Source organism: Carettochelys insculpta, chromosome 3 (genome assembly GCF_033958435.1).
Source record: "Carettochelys insculpta isolate YL-2023 chromosome 3, ASM3395843v1, whole genome shotgun sequence".
Lineage (NCBI taxonomy): Eukaryota > Metazoa > Chordata > Testudines > Carettochelyidae > Carettochelys > Carettochelys insculpta.
This window is the reverse complement of record NC_134139.1, coordinates 122,892,801-122,907,479: the sequence shown is the minus strand read 5'-3', so window position 1 is coordinate 122,907,479 and position 14,679 is coordinate 122,892,801. Positions and strand designations below refer to the sequence as shown.

Genomic DNA, 14,679 nt, shown 5'->3' with positions numbered 1-14,679 from the left:
ACCCTGTGCCTTAGAGATGACTGTGCTCCTCAGCATTTAAGGACATAAAAGATGAAGGAGGCCCAACTGTCCTTCAGATTTTGTGAATAATGAATCCCAGAGGACTCAGTAGTAAATGGGAAGGAAGATGGATCACGGAGTCCATGCGACTAACATATCTCAACGAATCACAGTTGCTGTGAGGTAAGTAACCATTCTTCTTTCAGTGAGTGTCCACATGGATTTCAGAATTCACTCTAGGTGAATAAGTTGTCTTTTTCCTTGGCAATGGATACTAGGAGTCATACTTGAAATTAATGCTGGACAGCCCCGCTAAAATGGGTATCTGATTTGGTAGTCTCTACCAATCAATAGAGACTAATAAACATATGGACTGAACTCCAGAATGCTCCCTTATTATTTTCTCAAGTACCTATAATTAGCATTTTTTTTGCTGAATTTGTTGTTGAAACTTCTTATATGAATACGGATATTAGCATGAGCAACTGACAACCATTTCTGTAATAAGTACTGTGCATAAACAAACCATAAATAGAGATCACACCTTTCAATGTTTCTGCGAAGGTCTGAAACCTGTACATTTCCTCGAACCAGAAGGGCACAGGCAAGGTACAAGCTATGCTTTGGGTCTGCTTGAATCAACTGATGATCTTTGCTGAAAGCATCTGAAAACATCTGATCCAATCTAAATGAAGAAAAGGACAGATATCTACTCTTAGACATTCAATTTTTTCCACTGATCCTTTATCTTGTAATTTAAGAGTAACAGAAATTCATCCACTTCCTTGTTATTTTAAAGTATAAATTAGACTGTCACAAATATTCAAACAATAGTACAAGCCAGGTGGCCTATTTCAACCTACACCTCCTTATGACCATCTATTATTTGTTCTTCTTGGCACTCTTTTCTCTGAGCACCTCAGCATACAAGTTACAGCAAGCTCAGAAATGATGGATAAATATGGAGATACAGTAAACCCTTAATATAATGGACTACTGATAGGGAGGGATGCCTGTTAAAACAGGAAGTCCGTTATAGCCGAGGGTTTAGCCTAAGCGGGGGCTCATCCTGTCTTTGAGCCACCCATGCTCACGGCAGAGCAAGGGGGCTCCTCAGGTTGTGCCCTGAGTGTTGGGGCTCATCCTGACTCTGCAGTGATCCCAACTGTGGTGGTAGGAGTGGGCAGGGGCTATCCCAGCCGTGGCCAGAGACCTGCAAGCTGCGGTAGTTCCAGCCGCAGCCAGGGACCCAAGGCTGTGGTGATCCCAGCCATAGGGAAGGGTGAGGACCTGGCCGTGGCTTTCCCAGCTGCAGCAAGGGACCCCGCAGCTGCTGTGAACTTATTTTGTTTGTGGGAGGATAACAGACATTAGTTATTACTGATGTCTGGTAAAACCGGGTCTGCTATATTGACGGTTTAATGTATACATATCTCATAGAACTGGAAAGGACCTTGAGAGGTCATTGAGTCCAGTCCCCTGCCCTCTTGGCAGGACCAACCACCACCTGACAGACTTTTTTTTTTTAAATCTATTTTTCCCTGACCCCTAAATAGCCTCCTCAACCATTGAACTCACAACCCTGGATTTACAAGGGAGTAAGTTTAAAGAGGAGTAAGTTACATGCTAGTAACTTGTGTTGAGTATATTGTACTGTCAGATTCCCCTTTGCATGGCTCTTTCATGCAGCAAAAAGGAAGCAGGGAAGGAGAAAAGGATAATGTAAATATAAAGCTAGAGGTACTGATTGAAGAACTTGAACACATTTTAGACTCTTAAAAAAAACCAAACAAAAACTAGATTTCAAATTAAGTGCCCCTTTACATGGACCATCCTTTGTCCCACTATAAATGTGTGTGTGGTGGGGGGATCCTCTGAACCACACTTTCAACTTTCTTTCTTAAAGAGTTGTTTGGCACTTTAAAAATAAAAGGAAATTTCCCAAAAGGTTCAAATTGGATTGGTTTAGATTAGTGGTTCTCAAATGTTAGTAACGGTGACCTCTTTCATGCATCAAGCCTCTAAATATGACCCATTCCCCTTATAAATTAAAACACATATATATAACACCATTGTAAATGCTGGAGGCAATGCACTCCTAACCCTCTGAGGGATCCTGATCCCCAGTTTGAGACCTTCTAGTTTATATTATCTGTGGAAGGGGAGCCACACAGGAACAGAATTTATGGGAACCAAAGCAGCAAAGCTTGTCTTCTTTAATTTCACAAAGGAGTGGACTCTTGGGAAAAGAGAGAGAATTATACCTGGGCATTATACTGAATAGCGGAAAGAAAGTTGAAAGGTTTAATCCTGAAAAGTTAAGCATGCAAAATTTTTAATGTAGATAAGATTCCATCTTCACAAGTGCCCCTCATGCTTTTTTTCAGTCCCTGTATGCCCTAAACTGCCCTTCCACGTGCCCCAAGTCCCTTGTATACAATTTGCCCCCACTTCTCCTCCTCCCACTTACTTCTCCCAGAGTCACTCTATTACAAAAGGTAAGAACATAATTCCCTCCATGTGTCCTCCGTTCCCAAATAGTAGGTACTTTTCTGCTCCATACCTCACCCTAGAATATAATCACTGTCAGTCTATCACTGTCCCATTTACCTGTACAGGGACCCTCCACAAACACTGACCACCTTCTATGACTGTTCTAATGGTGGAATTTAATTCCTTGGTGGGACGTAGAAAAAACCCATTATAAGCTCTTAATAATATATGTCTTCACAGCTCCCTCACTGATTTCCAAATCCACTCAAAAGGCACTTGTCCGAAAGACTAACAAAAATAGATTTTCAGTTTGTAAGCCAAGCCATTGTGGAGACTGCGCTTAAATAAAACACAACGAAGGACATTTTCAAAGTGAACCTCAAGGCAATTTTGCAAATATTACAGTGCTTTAAAATTTCTTTTATTTTTTCCACAAGCTTTGAAAGAAACTATTATTTTGGGGTTCGGTATAGAAAATGCAGTTTTCTTTTTGTCAAAGTTGTAGGACTTAAAAGTAGTGTTTAAACCAGACCTCTGTGATGGCATAGCCCCCATTACTCCATTAGGTGTTTCACCTACCTTCTGGAAGGTACATTAACATCAGTCAATGCATACAGAGGAGTCAAACTGGAAACCAGGTAATGAAGTCGAGGAAAGGGAACCAAATTCATGCTGATTTCATTAAGATCCATATTAAGAGAACCTTCAAACCTAGCAGAGCTAAAAACAAAGTAATTTACTAAGAAAAAGTAATGTATAAGCTTAATATATGACTGTTATTTTTCACCAGTTATTCCCTACAATGGAGAGTATTATGGAGATGCAGTACCGGCTGGATCTACACTTGCCCCTCAACTTTGAAGGGGGCTTGTTAATCAGGGCGACGGGAGATTACTAGCGAAATGCCACGGTGAATATGCAGCATTTCATTAGGCTAATTCTCCCCGCACGGCAACTTTGAAGCTTCAAACTTTGAAGTGCCAGCCTGCATGTAGCCAAAGGCACTTTGAAGTGTCTGATCTACTTCGAAATCCCTTTATTTTGAGTAAAGTGCATGCAGGCCGGCACTTCAAATTTTGAAGCTTCAAAGTTAGGCTAATGAAGTGCTGCGTATTCACCACAGCACTTCATTGGTAATCTCCTGTTGCCGTGATTAACATGCCCCCCTCGAAGTTGGGGGCAAGTGTAGACAAGCCCATAGTGTTGTTGAAGCATGTTGGTGACAGGAAAAAAACGGGCATGGCAACTTATTTTATTGGACCAATTTCTACTGGTGAAATATACATGCTTTCGAGCTCCACACAAAATCTGTTCCACTTTGTACTTAGCTATGACAATATGATTATATTTCTGAGACCTGAAGGAGTCTAGAGAGCTCAGACACTTGCCTCTTTCACCAACAGCAGTTCCCATACCTTGTCTCTCATAGGCTACGTCTACACTAGAAGCATCTGCCCTGCCCTCTCTTGACAGAACGGCTGACCGGAAGCTCTGCAAACAGGGCTGCCCGGGGAACCGGAAGCCCTCTCTGTTGACAGAAGAATGCTTTATGAGTGTAGATGCTCTGTGAGTTACGTTAACAGAAAGCCTCTTCTGTTGACAAAATTCTCTAGTGTAGACATAGCCCTATAGTATACTGTCATTTTAACAACTGCAGAATTGGCGATTCAATCACTATCACGGGTGTTATTGTTTTTTTATACACTTGTACCAATATCCTTTACTTCTACCAATCAAAGCGCTCTACGTTAACAAAAAGCCCTGCTGTTTGGGCTATGTCTAGATTGAAGAGATCCATCGGCAAAAGATATGCAAATCATACAATGCATTTGCGTATCTCCTGCTGACAGTTCTGTTGGGAGAGGCTGTCCTGACATCTGACCCATATACACAGGCCCAGATATCAGGAAAACCCCTCTGCTGACACATGCCTTCTTCCTTGGGGAATGAGGATGACCAACATGTTGGCAGAAGTCTCCCAGAGCAGCAGACTTCTGTTGGGAAGACACGTGGTCTCCTGATAGAAGCCTGCAACCTAAACATAGCCTTCATGGTTAGGTTACAGCAAGGTGAAGTTTGCCTGAAGATGAGTCTGAGGTGTAATTAGTCCCAATTGACAACAGACTGAAAATGTTGATAACAATTAATTTCATGTACTGCAACTAGTATTTTGGGGGTAGCAGGTACATTCAACAGGTGGTAGGTACATCACTACTTAACAGTGTATGCATTTAGACACTGCCTTACATCATTAGGTTCCTTCATTCCATAAAGATAAAATAACATTTCTGCTACATATATATTTTATTTTATTTGAACAAACTACAATTTGTCTTTTGAAAATCACTCATGAATACCTTTTCACTTTTACGTTTATTCGCAGTATATATTTAACACCCAACTTGACACAGCATAATTCCTTCTCCCAGTGTGTGAGTAAATCATTTTAAAAAATAAAAAAAGTAGATCTTTAAGGCAAAGGATGGAAAAACAATTTATTTTATTTATTTATTTTTTTTGCCAGAGGCAAGTTTTCATGATAGGTTCATAAAGCTAGGCCAGCAAGTCAGATGAGTATCAGTCCTAAGAATTCAAAGAACTGCTCTCACAACCTGCACCAAGATTCAGTAGGAAAAAATCCTGAAATCAGTGAGATGTCATTGAAGTCACTGAGAATTTAGTTACTGACAGCAATAGGACAGGATTTAATCAAATATTCCTTTTAGGGTTTTCTACAGTTATTTTCTTATGCTAAAACAGCGGTTCCCAACCTTTTTCAGATTGGGACCCATTTTGACAGTTCAGGAAGACTTGGTGACCCAGGGCAATTCAAAATTGGGGCTGGAAGAAGCAGTGCTGTAACCACCTAATTTTGCGCTTGAAGCAAGAATATAAAATTGAACCCCCTCATGTTTATATATCTATAGCAGTTATTTAATAGAAAAAGGAAAAAAGATATTAATAATAAAATAATAACACTATGCTTATTATAGTTAATTATTATTTTATTATTATAGTGGATCTGAGTTGTGGTGGGGGAAAGACCCTCATTCCCAAACTGCTCCCCCTGGCTCCCTCAGCTGAAACCCCACACTCAGGGGCTGGAAGGTAGTCACACTCGGGGTGGGAGGAGTCACACGTGGGCTGGGAGTGCTGGGTGTGAGTCACACTAAGGGGCTAGGGAAGTTACAAACAAAAAAATGAAAACTGACAAATCTACTACACAGAAGAGAAGGGGACAAAAGGGGGAAAAGGGTAGATGGGGGGAGAAATTACTTACTGTAAAGAGTCTATTAAGTGGCTTGCCTTGGGTGACTATGAACAATGTCAAAGGTGGAGAAGCTGTCTTTGTAATGTGTAGTTGCTTCTCTATTGATAGAGACAGCTGCTGGATGTGGCACTGTAAAGCACCTGCAAATGGCTCCTTTAAGAGCCACATACAGCTCTGAGCTGCTGGTGACCCTCAACAAATCTAATTATGACCCATGTTTGGGTCCTGAGCCATAGGTTGGGAATCCCTGTGCTAAATTATAAGCCACTATGTCAGGTTTCCCATAAAGCGGAGTCTTTAGATTGCTTTTACAAGACTTGAACAGTTACTTATTAACTCTTATTTACAATAGCCAACTAATACCAAACTGAGAAGGGACTGACATTTTCAGAAGTGCAGAGCACCCCTCTTGCATCATTACTTGCATAGCACAATACTCAGTACGTTTACCTGGTCAGGTTCAGCAGCAAGTTGGCCACAATATTGTTCATAGCATCAAATGGCTTCTCCTGTTGGTTTTTGTTAGTGCCTGCACTTGAAGTTAATAAGCTGTTTTGTTTCACAGATGATCCTAGCTTTCCAGAATTGGTCATTTGATGAATTTTACTAACTATAGAAAATAACGACTTGGAAAGAAGACAAATGAAATAATTAAAATAGTAGAAAGCTTCTGAGTAGTACTGTGCACAGAGCTTTCAAACTCGGTATCCATGTTTGTTTCGGTTAAACTTAGAATCTAAGAACATTTAAGAACAGTAGGTCATGTTTACAATTTATGCCTTTGAAGTATGCTTCACTGTTTGGTCCTTTGCAATTGACTAATGTATTTGTGAACCACTTTTCAAACGTGTCATGGAAATATGAAGCTCAAGTCAAACACAAGCTTCATGTTTATTAAAATACAGAAAAACTTGTATTTGTTCTCATGTTCATATAACTGAAAATATTCTACAAAAGGTTTTTCTTTAAATTAAAAAAAAATTGCTTGTGTGTGAAAAATGTTTATAAATGAATACGCATATTGAAATAAGGATCTTAGAGACAAGGGTTTTTACAATCATTTACTGTTTACCTTGAAGCAGAGACAGGAATAAAATTCACTTCTACAACCACTTCTGTTAGGGAGGGGAAAAATACAGGGCAATTTTTAATGATTCCCGAAATAAGATTAACTTTTAAAGCACCCAACTAACCTATCCTCCCACCCAAAGAAATTAGGACCTGAAGGCCATATCTACAATTCTGGGAAGAGCGATGCTGTAGCAGCCAATCTTCCAGAGTTTGATTTAGCATGGCTGGTAGGCACACTAAATGGAACTTTCAGGGTGCCCATCCTCTTGTCCCTCGTTAGGAGTAAGGGAAGTTGACAGGAGCGAATGCTCCTATCAACCTCCCTTACTGGAGATGGCACAGAAGCCCAAATTAAGGCTACGTCAACTCCAGATATGTAATTAATGTAACTGGAATTGCGTACCTCGATTCGGCCTTCTGCTGCAGTATACACATGTCTAAGTCTCATTTCAAAAGTGACTTAAGGAACTTAAGAGCCTAAGCCACTTTGGTTCTTTCAGAAAATAAGTTTTAGAATAACATTTTCCTGCTCATCAATAGAGAAAAAGGAAGAAAACACTTCCTATGTAATGTTCAGCACAAAAGAAATCAACATGAATATTAATACTTTCTTACTTCATTTTCAATTGGCAGCACACAGTCTGCATGCTCATTAAGTTCCTTCATAGCCAGGACACTATTATATGGAGAAGTAATGACATCATCCTCCCCAGAAGGGTAAACTGAAGTAACAAATCTATACACTTCCGGGAACTCATCCTCAAGCACTTTTAGTACAAAAGTACCAAGACCGGAGCCTGTCCCTAAGAATAGTTAAGGAAAAAATTTTAACGAAAAGACATAATGCTTAAAACAACATCCTGAATTATTTAAATCCCCTCTGCCTGAATCACAGGATTTCTTTATATATTAAAATCCAGATTTTCAGAAGTGCTAAGCACACGGATAAACATGGGATGTAAAGCTGGACAGAAACGGTTTTTCTCATCCTGAATTGGGGTAAGAATGTGGAATCTTGAACATTTTCATAAACAAATAAACAAACAAAAAACAAAGTCTGAAGACGCTTTTATTGAGGTCAACTGAAGAAATGTTAAAATAGTTTCTAAAATCTTTTCCCCCCAAAATAATTTGAAATAGAAGTAATTGAATTGAAATAATTTGTAAGTTTAGCAGAGCTCTTGCTCATTTTCCATCACAGACAACTTTTAAATAAAAAGATTTGAGGTTTTTCTAAAAGATCTGTTGCAGGAGCTATTTTGTGGAAGTTCTATGGCCTGTGTTATACAGGAGGTCATATTTAAATTGGGGTGGGAAATAAAATGGCAGTGGTTTGCCAGCTACGTTGAACTGTATTTACCTATTTATCTGCAGATAAGGGCAACTGCAGCTTCTATTGGCCACAGATCACTGTTCCTGGTAACGGGAACTCTGGAAAGTAGCGTGGACCAGGATGCCACTTCTGACAGCTCCCACTGGCCAGGAACAGTAATCTGCTACTAACAGGAGCTACAACTGACCATACTAGCAGAGGTGCTGGTAAATAGAGAGCCTGAAGCCTGCCAGGGGCTAACCCTGCCCCATGGGCAGTATTTGCCCATCCTTGGATTAGATGATCTCAATAGTCCCTTCTGGCCTAGAAATCTAAGAAAAATTATCTTTTTCTGAAAAAATTTGTTTCGATGAACTGGTATTGTTTCAGTGAAAAACTTAGTTGAAAAAATCCAGACCATCTCTTGCACTAAGCTGTTTTCTGAAATATCTGTAAGTGTCATATCTAGTCTACTCTGGAACATTTCTTGTGATGAGACCATGGCTCCTCTTAGTAAGGCATTGTATTATCTAGCTAAATTTATTGTTAAAAACATGGACACATTTTATAAATATTTATGTGGTTTTGTAATCTTTTAGAACAGCATTTCTCAAACTGGAGGTCCATGCAGGAACTCATTGGTGCCTGTGGGACCTCCTGATCAACTTCGCTCACTCTTTCCTAGGACCTGGCAGAGAGGGAGAGCTCAGTGGTTTGAGCATTGGCCTGCTAAACCTAGGGTTAGGACCTCAGTCCTTGAGGGGGACGTTTAGGGATCTGGGGCAAATAGATTGAAAAAAAAAAATCTGTAAGGGATGGTACTGCTGTGAGGGCAGGGGACTGGACTTGATGGCCTCTGAAGGTCCCTTCCAGCCCTGTGAGATAGGGCTATAGCAGGCTCCCTTTTACCTTAGTCCTTCAAGGCTCTGGGAAGCGGCTGCCCGTCCCTGAGGTCCCTAGGTGAATAGTTGGCCAGAGAAGCTCCCACATGCTGCCCCTGCACAAGTGGTAGCTCAGCAGTGCTCATTAGGCAGGAACCATCACCCATGGGAGCTACAAGGGCAGGCTGTGCCTCCGTGGCTGCCTGTTCACCTAGAGGATGTAGGGATTTGGCAGCTGTTTCCGGATGATGCAGGAAGTACTGCTGGGACTCAGCACTTCTTACTTCCTCCAACCTCTGGCACCAGCCCATAGTTCCTTCCTGCAGTCAAACTCCCTCCCAGAGCACACAACCTCCAACCTCTGCCCCAGTGTGAAGCTGCCTCCTCCTACATTCCAAACCCCTCACCCCTGGGGCCAATACCTTCATCCAGAGCTCTCACTCCAACTCCCTGTCACAGCCCAGTGAAAATGGGTGGGGGAGAGTAACAGAGGGAGGGGAAACTGAGTGAGTGAGGGTAGGACCTCATTGAAGGGGTGTCTCGGGGTGGGGTGGGGTCCTTCCAAAATGTAAATAAAAATTGGGGTCCTTTGGTCAGATTTGAGTGTTCTAAAACAGCAATTCTCAAATTTAGCAACCAAAGTAAATCTCTATTTAAGCCTAATATACAGATTCAGTTAGCACAACACAGGTGAAAGAACATTTTCAGCTTTTAAGTATAGCTATATCATACTGGGAAAAAGCAGGGTATCTCCATAATGAGCTTTGCATAATAGTTTGTATGTTGAGTGTAATTACCATCAGTGAGATGACTACAAGTGGTAATTTTTGGTGTTCAGGTTTATATTTCCTTCAGTAACTGCCTTATTAAGTTTGCTCAGTTTTCAAGTCAGAACATGATATTTTCCCATTTCTTTGCTGTCAACATTAAGTTCAAATTAGAGACCTTAAAATTAAAGCTGTGAATCTTCTGCCTTGGACAGCTAATATTCTGGAATCTTAACTTCTGGCAATTTCAATTATGAAGTGGGAGGATGAAGAAACTATAACTACTTTTCTTCAATGCTGAGAATAATAATAAGCAGGTTCTTTCAAATTAAGCATATTACAATGAAGAGAGAGTGCAAAGATACATGGAATACATTTTCATATTTTCATATTCAGTTTTCAGATCCTAACCATCTAAATAATCTTTTCTTAATATAACAGCACTGAAGTTGTTTAAGTCTGGTGCGGTTATGTAAACACCAAAGTTTACATTGCACAAGGTATGCCTATTGGATACATTTACATAAAAGGGATGCAGAGAACACTTCACTTGCACTGGTAATACTAGGTAAGAAATTACAAAACACTGTGGGAGCAGGATGATCTGTCAATCAGTGTCCCAACAACCCAAGTGGGGAACCAATGGAAACACAACGCACAAAAAAGGTGCTACAATAATATTATTACTAAGAACTTGACTAAAAGGGTCTTTGCTAATTAAAAATGAATCCTTACTATGTTACCAATGTATTTGATTATTATAGTGAAAATATTTCAAAATCTAGATCCTTTTTCACTTGTGGGATTTTCAAACATGCTAACCAGGGAAAAACACTTACCACCTCCCATTGAATGAATTACAAAAAAGCACTGCAGACAGTCACAGTGTTCTGCGGTCCTCCTCAGCTTTTCCACAATGTGCTCCCGATAGTGACAGCCATAGAGTTTATGACCTACAGCCCTGGCAATAAGAAAATTGAAACTTCCAGCTTTGTGCTTTAATTCTTTCCATTCTTGTCTGTATACAACTACTACTGAATGGTTCTGAATCTGTGCTCAATATTTTGTTCTCAAAGAAAAACCAATTAGCATGTTGAAAACTCAGATGCTGTATAAACTTATGACATAGCATAACACAGAAGTACTACTTACTTATTTTTAACTCACAAATAGGAAGGAAGGGACTATATTCCTATCAATGGATGTCAGATACCCAAATTAAGGGGGAAAAGACGACCTCTGCTCCACTTAGAATGTCTGTCTTCATTTGTGTGTATCATGGGACCCCTGAATACTGGAGCTTGTAGTTACAACCATTAAGTTAGTGGTAAAACTTGGGTTGTTTCCTCCAAATAATGACTAATTAAGAAACTCAGTATTATGGGATTCTTAACTGCTGCGTTGCTCCCTATGTTTGGATATTTGTTTAGAAACACTCTACTCTTTAATTAAATATTAGAGAGGTATTAAAACCTCAGAGAAAACATGGACATTCATTCTGTTATGTTCATTTTTTTGAGTTTCTTCTCCCCGTTTTGTGACTTGGTGTATATGCAAAAATTCAGAAGCTCATCTGCTCCCGTTACTGACTCAGTCGCCATAGAAGCAGAATATGTCCCAAACTAGATTACTAGCTACAGTGAGGAATGAGCAGCAGGAGAATGCTTAAGAAACAAAAGATCTGTTCTTTATACAAGTAGGCCCAGTAACACAAAACAGTGAGGGAAGTAAAACGCAGAAGAAATGTTATCTTAGCAGAATGATCCATAAATAAAACACTTTTTGAAATTCTCCTTAAGATGACAGAGACTCTAAGATTTACTATTGATATGGTGCAGTTTCCCCCAGCATAACAGTATACAGATAGCAATGTCTTTCTATGTCCTTTTTCAACTGCCACCTAATTAGTAGTTAGATTTGCTTTATGAAGAAGAGTTTATTCTCACCAATTGTTCCCTGAACCAGAAACATCCGTGATGAGCTGCTTGCTATCAAACACATCTCTCAATGGCCCTTGCAGAATTTCATTTACTACACCCTCCTCCATGTCAATCAAGAGAGCCTTAGATAAAGAAAAAATTAATTCAGTCAGCATGCCAGTCTTTGAAATTGTTACACAAAAGTGATGTGAGTACTTTCAAGATAAAAAGATATTGTTCCTTTAGTTTCAGACAAAGATTTTATTTTAAAAGATCCACTATGAGTGAGAAGCCAATTTTAGAACAATTCACCTTGATTTCTTTGTCAAAAGATTGAAATAATTCTTCATTAAATTTTGTTACTGCAATTTTTGTACACGGTTCAAAATTTCAAGAGTTAAATGTATATAACATGCTAAATACTTAGTAACAAAGAACTGACATAGCTTTTCAGAGAAGTTGCATCTTAAAAATTTATTTAACAGAATTCACTCCAATAAAACCCTTCACTGCATCCTCTAAACACACACAAAATATATTTGAGATATACACAATCCTTTTCCTAATCACACTTCAAATTATTACTGAAGTCTGCCTGTAAAGTGGACTCTGAAAGAGTTACACTAGTCTGCAGAATTAAAAAAATTCAGTTTTCATTTAAGAAGCATATTTGAAATTGTGCATTTAAGATAGAAAAGAAACACAAAGTTGAAATCATGAGGTCTTTCTAGGTAGTCATAAGTACACAATGTATATGAAATTATCTGCACAGATTCTCTTACTCTTGCTTTTAAAGAGAGGATTTTTCCTTTGTGAACATCAGCACCATCCCCACCAGTTCTGGAAAAGGGAAAACATATTTTGTAAGATCAAAACCATCATGGGAGTGATACAGTATTATTAAAACTCTCTTTCCTCCTCACTGATCTTTGAGGTTCACAGAAGTTTGGCCCAATGCAAAACAATAATGCTCCCCCCCCCCACAGAGTACTAACAAAATCTTCATGGAAAGTCCTTAAAATAAAGTCTTCACATAATCCTATCCCACTGATATCTTAAGCACTGCTTCACATAGAGCCAAGATGATCAGCATTAAATATTTGCCATCAGAAGCATCTCCCTACTCTAGTCATGGGCAACCTAGGCTAGTGAGTGGGCCATATGAGTGGCCCTCCTTCACCTCAGCCGGCTGCAACACTGCTGTAACCAAGATGGTTTCCAGGGCTAGGGTAGTTTTGCCAACTGCACTTGCATACCTAGAATTTGCAGGGTATGCCCACTGAACCACAGCAGTGCTTTGATTGGAGGTAGAAGGTGCACATGGCTCTCACAGTCAAAGTTGTGTGCAATAAGCATGCACCTCACCACATGACCTTGCTTTACGTGTGTCACTTTTATAATACCCATAAGAAAAACAACTTGGACAAAAACCAGTGGAATCAGGCAACCCTGTGTGTGGGAGACAGTAAACACAATGTTTTGCAGACCAAGCACAGAACCCCAATGGGCTGTATGCATTCCGCGGGCTGCCGACCACTTCCCTACTCTATACCGCATACGCAAGTTTCAGTTTAGTTATTAACCACGCTTTTGAGTTTCATCTCATATCAGATTCATGGGGTCAGCCTGGTACACTCTCCAAGATACAACAGCACGGATGACCCCAGCAGACTTAAGTCAGCTGAGGTGCACTAGAGTGCACAGTATTCCAGCCAGAAAGGGAACAGGGTGACATAAAGCTGGCCTTAGAGTACCCATGGATCCCTCAACAGTAGGGAAAGCTCTAGCTATTCCTGCAAGTCAGCTTTTAGCTGTTTTCACTGCCTGTGAAGTGCAAAGCAGCTAAAAGAATCTCCTGGCTCCCATTCCTCACACAAAGGGCCTAGCCCAAGATGCATTTGATAAGGAAACTAAACTTCCCTCACAGCATTTACCCAGGGCAGAGGAACACAGCATATTAAAATAAAACATCTTCGAATTTTTCTCCTACTCTTGTCTACGCTATCTTTCATGTTGCCCCAACATAAAACTATTCCGAATGCACCAAGCATCCTTGTACAATATCTTCCAAATCCTTTAGAGAAACATTTTTACTTTAAATGACAAACAGAAAAGGCATAGTATGTTTTGTCTAGAAAATTCTACACAAAACTACCTATGTTACCTAGGACCAGATCCACAAAAGTACTTGAGTATCTAAAGTATTAGTATAGCTTCTAAGTCCAAAATTTAGACACCACTAAGATCCTCTGCTCAGTTGCTACATCTCTCGGGAGGTGCTTAAGGTCCCTTGTCTCCAAGTTGCCTGCATTAAAAACATCCACGGCACCCACGTTTCTGCCAGTGTGCATGCACACATCCTTCTCCTTCCTGGCACCCATCTCACACCTAAGCCCCAATGGAATACTTAACCCAAGTCCTGCATTGCTGTCATCACCTGCAGAATCAAAGCTGGTAGGACTCCTCATAGCAAAATACCTGAGATGTGGGAGACTTATTTTCAATTCCCCCCATATAGAACAGAAATGTGAAGTTAAGACTTCTACCTCTCAGCTGAGGTCACTCACCACTGGGCTACAAGAGTCCTGCTCTCTGGCCTAATGCGTTATCATTAACACACAGCGGACCACCTTCATTCAGAGAGATCTGCCACAGAATATCCTATAGGCCAGTGGGGGTCCCCCAAGTTCTGCACACCAAACACAGGAGGGAATGGAAGTCACATCTCCCACAACCCAGGTGAGTGCTCTAATCACTGAGACAGAAGTTATAATGCATCTGCATTGGGGGCAGGATGGCAGCAGCATTACCACTATCACCTCTGGTAACAGAAGTGGGCTTGTGACTAAGAATCCAAAGCCGTGTCTACACTAGCCCCAAACTTCGAAATGGCCACGCAAATGGCCATTTCGAGTTTACTAATGAAGCGCTGAAATGCATATTCAGCGCTTCATTAGCATGCAGG

The 14,679-nt window shown here is 40.3% G+C and overlaps 1 protein-coding gene across 1 annotated transcript in view; it reads right to left on the bottom strand.

Annotated features, from left to right (window-relative positions):
• TUBE1 (tubulin epsilon 1) overlaps positions 1–14,679 on the bottom strand; it is a 30,449-nt gene that overhangs the window by 5,639 nt on the left and 10,131 nt on the right. Inside the window, exons 4-10 of the mRNA XM_074988816.1 lie at positions 12,497–12,554; positions 11,742–11,857; positions 10,635–10,756; positions 7,451–7,638; positions 6,215–6,390; positions 3,073–3,213; positions 545–685 (exon numbers count right to left, since the gene is read on the bottom strand). Coding sequence (XP_074844917.1) covers positions 545–685; positions 3,073–3,213; positions 6,215–6,390; positions 7,451–7,638; positions 10,635–10,756; positions 11,742–11,857; positions 12,497–12,554 — 942 coding nt within the window. The remainder of the gene's footprint in view (positions 1–544; positions 686–3,072; positions 3,214–6,214; positions 6,391–7,450; positions 7,639–10,634; positions 10,757–11,741; positions 11,858–12,496; positions 12,555–14,679) is intronic.